This window comes from Pygoscelis adeliae, unplaced genomic scaffold (assembly GCF_000699105.1).
Source record: "Pygoscelis adeliae isolate BGI_AS28 unplaced genomic scaffold, ASM69910v1 Scaffold100, whole genome shotgun sequence".
Lineage (NCBI taxonomy): Eukaryota > Metazoa > Chordata > Aves > Sphenisciformes > Spheniscidae > Pygoscelis > Pygoscelis adeliae.
The window spans coordinates 3,378,980-3,383,216 of NW_008824034.1; the positions used below are offsets into that span (position 1 = coordinate 3,378,980).

General features: G+C 43.7%; 1 protein-coding gene across 1 annotated transcript in view; it reads right to left on the reverse strand.

The window, feature by feature from the left end:
- Positions 1-2,521: 2,521 nt before the first annotated feature.
- HMGB3 (high mobility group box 3) overlaps positions 2,522-4,237 on the reverse strand; it is a 3,568-nt gene continuing 1,852 nt past the window's right edge. Inside the window, exon 4 of the mRNA XM_009331040.1 lies at positions 2,522-4,022. Within this exon, the coding sequence (XP_009329315.1) occupies positions 3,879-4,022 (144 nt within the window). The 3' untranslated portion in view covers positions 2,522-3,878. The remainder of the gene's footprint in view (positions 4,023-4,237) is intronic.

The following is a 4,237-nucleotide window of genomic DNA, read 5'->3' on the forward strand; positions in this document are numbered from 1 at the left end:
TTTCCCAATGCAGTCCCTCCCCCAGAGCCCCCCCCTCTAGTCTAAGTGCTCACTTTCAGCTCACGCCAAATATTTACCACGTTTCAACTGAATGTAGAAACGTATAGGCTACAGAGCAGCAGGAAAACATTGCTCCTCTGCCTCCCCGGGTCGTGCTAATAGACTGCCGGGCTCATTTGCAGCAGCGGCAGGCTCTGGCCTGCACAGAGCAGCTCGGCAGCCCCGTTCACCCCAGGTGGTTTGATTTCAGAGGGATATGGTGCATTTTGATGGCAACTGTGTTCTCAAGACTATGTATAGTCCTGAGTGCAAATCAAACAGTACTAACCACGGGAAACGACCTGCACGATGTGGGTCAGTGCTGCCAGGCAGCACCCTGCCTGCCTCTGCCCATCTCCACCCCACATCGGCACCGGCAGATGCTTTCCCTTGAGCAAAAGCTCTCACATCTCTGCCACTGTTTTAGGCATCCAGAGGGACCACACAACCCAATCGAGCCAAGCCCTGCCTCCCCAGAGCAGCGAGCAGGCTTTAACAGCTGCAGTACTGGCACCATCCCTTCTTCTTAACCTAGCCCCTCATCTTCATAGCCCACCTCAGCTCGACTTCAGCAGGCGCAGGGGGGAGCAACAAATCACATTTTGCATTTTGGGAACAAAAGCAGTCCACAGTCAGCTGTCAAATTCACACAAGGAAGAGTCTCTCTTCACCCATCCCTTTCCCCAAATCTATTTTATCATTACCCTTCTCTACAAATAATGGAGTTAATAAGAGACCTATTTACTCTGCTTGGCTTAGGACTAAAGTCAAACTAGAAGTTTTAGCTGTACAGCAGCCCAAAGCAGCAATGTCTGCTCTGAAATACCGTAAGCATTTCAAAGCAGAAAGAGCACTTGGAGGATGTTCTATCAAAAAATGGAGCTGGGTGAAATTAAGCAGTTCCCAATATTTGAGATGACATCTCAGAACACAAAAACCAGTGGTGGTGGCGGAAATCGTGTGTTATTTATATATGTTCACACTATGGTATTTATCAATGGCAGAGCACTGGGGGAAGAAACATCATCACTACATCTGCAATATCCGAATTTGAGTCCCTGGAGTCCCGCACTAGCTTTGTATTGAACAGCATCCCCAAGGCATGCCATATTTTAGAAATTTGCAGAGCAGGAATAGGTAGTGCATCGTAAGGTTCAAGACCTTAATCAAGCCCTGCAACTCGATAGATTTCCAATATAACGAAGACAAAGAGGTGTCAGCTCTAGTCCTTATTTGCTAATACTATCAATAGGGGCTCAGCTCACTAGCAGTTAATTCAAAGCCAAGCTCGATTTGCACAGCAGTGATCTACACTAATTCCCATATGTGGCCAAGGGGAGATTTTGCCAACTAGACAATAGAAACAGTATTACAGCTCCTGAAATGATGCCATCACTTTTCTCTTCTGCTCCACCACTTCCCCATCAAATTTCCACGTACTGGAATCTCCAGCCGTCTTCTCCCTTGCATCAGAAGACGTGCGGAAAGGGTAGCAAATACAAAGGTACCTATTTCTTTTCCAGATGCAGCTTTATTGAGGCTTTTAAAATGCCACTTCCCATAAAATGGGGGCCAATTTCACACTTGTTTTCTTGCGCATTAAAGACACAAAGAACTGCCATAATTAAGCAATTATAGAAGTTATTTCTAAGTGATCCAACTGTAACTTAGCCTTAAAAAAAAAGTTGCCACATGTTGCTACCTTTCATAAAAGTTTATTAGCTTGCTTCATCCGATACCAAGTTTTGCTTGGTTTTGCTTTCAGGTTCTAGTCCATCTCAACACTAGATCAGACTGTTTTGCTAAGATACTACAGTTGTTGAGAAGTCACAGGAAGCCAGATGTGCTACCCAATTAGGCAACAAAGCAGTTTTACCCACATTTGAAGCAGCTACTGCCTGTAAGCCTGGCCCTCATTAATCTGCAGCCTGGCTCTAAGGTAGCAGTGGCAGCAGCCCATACCCACCATTGTTACCCTGTCCTCTTAGTCAGCTGCACACAGCAGCCCACAACTTTGACCTGCTATTAATTCGAAGTATCCCCACAGCCCCATCTCCTCCTCACTGCCAAGCAAACACTGACTGCTAACTACAGCCAGCACAAGGAATTCAAGGGTAGCAAGGGGTGCTATAGTTTTCCCACTTCGTGCGGTTTCCGTGTTAAGGAAAAATGAGATTAGAATCGCCAGCTAGAGACCAGGTATTACCTTTCCCTTTCAAGTGCTGCAAAACATCTCCAGCTTGGATTTGGAAAGACAGCAAGATGGCGACGCAGCCAGCTGGTCGCCAAAGGGGAAAGAGAGACCTGCGTCGCTCCCCCAACCCACCTCACAGCACCCAACTCGTATTAAAACTTGTATCATTAGAGAAAGGACACAGACTAAGTACCTGCGCCACGCTCCTACTTCAGCAGGGAGTTAAGACTAGGCGCCTGGCTCCTGCCACGAATTAAGATGCTAGAAAAAACCACAAGTCTGAAACAGTTTAACACAGGACAAAAAAGGCACATTTTAATATGTACAGCAATGCATTTGGGCTATAAATTTACCCAACACAACTGAAAAAAAAAAATCCAAACTATGCTTTTATACTTATTCCATGGTGTCAGCCTCATTCCTAGCCACCTACCTTTCTCTGCATCTCTGAATGCTGCTATATACACACACAAACAAACAATTACGTCATGAATGTTCATTTAGGCTCCCAAGTTCAAGTAATAAAGTTCAAACTTGCATAGCGTCTTATGCCACTCAGCCATAAACAGTTACGATTGCATATTAGCTGGAGCAGCCATCTCTTTCAATTCAGCCAGTTTTGGCTGGCCACCATTTTTTTTTTTTATTTTTTTTTTTTAATCCTTGAGTCAGAATGTTTCCTAAGTCACCAGCCCTGAGGGATGCCACAGACTTCAAAATGAACCTCTTGCTGTTGTTAAGATCCTTTTAAACCAGAAATTTAGAGTGTTGTCAAGAACAGTTTTAAAAATGTAATACTGTTTATTTTGCTTCAAAAACATTTCAGCATTCTAAACATACAAAAAAAACAGAACGTTGCAAATTCGTTTAAGTACAGAGTGTTTTTGAACTTCAGTTGCTGCACTGGCTCTTCACTTAGTTGACGATGAAGAGATGTCTACAGTTTCAGTTTAAAAACTACCGCACTTAACTAAAAAAATCCATACACTTCTCATGCCAGCTGAACCCCCTTCCACAACTAAGAATGGCAGCAGAATGCTATTTCACTATATACAGAAAGACAACTTTAAGCTAAATGGACGCCCACTGTAGTGTAAATAGATCTACCCTCACAGTGCATGCTTTGGGCCATGGCACCCCGGGGAACGTACAGCCTTTCCGAGTAATCACTGCTCCTCTAAGGCATCATAACTCTAAGCATGTACCACAAGAATCTGTCTAGTTTTTACAAACTATAGATATGTACAGTTTATAACCCAGGATTTTCTAGCCAATAACCATATAGTAACACCACCTTACAAATTAAAAAAATGCTTGAAACATTTTTAAATGCTTTGTTACACCAACAGCAAAGTGCACAGAGTTAGGAGAACACTAGAGCGCCTTTTCATTTTAAAAATGTTTGGAAATATGTACAACTTTGATACAGTTTCAGGGTGCTCACTACACCCATGGCCACTTCATGTAAACCAGTTACAATTTCTAGAGCACTTTTAGAAACTACAACGCGATCGGAATCCAAATTTCTTTTTTTTTTTAATTAAGCCTAATAAGGGCAAAAGACACCATCTCAAATAAGAGGTGCTTCATTTATGGTGTTTCCCCTACTCTATGGTATTCACATGGAGACAAGTATTGTACAGTTTTATTCATCATCATCATCTTCATCCTCCTCTTCTTCATCCTCCTCCTCCTCTTCGTCTTCTTCCTCTACCTTTTTCCGAGCAGCTTTGGTTGCTGCTCCCTTTGCGCCATCAAACTTTCCTTTAGACTTGTAGTCTGCAACATCCTGCAAAGTCAAGGGGATGTCTTAATTTGCTCTAAGCAGCAAACACATACAGCATTTGTACAGCAGCAGGCGTTAACGTAAAGAGACCGGCCTTCCACAGCCGCACCCCGGAACGGGGAGACAGCCAGCATTGTAGTACACAGGTATGCAGACACCTAAGCGTATTCAACTGCCTCTGGATGATGGAGGCCTTGAACCCTGCGTTCATGGTTATT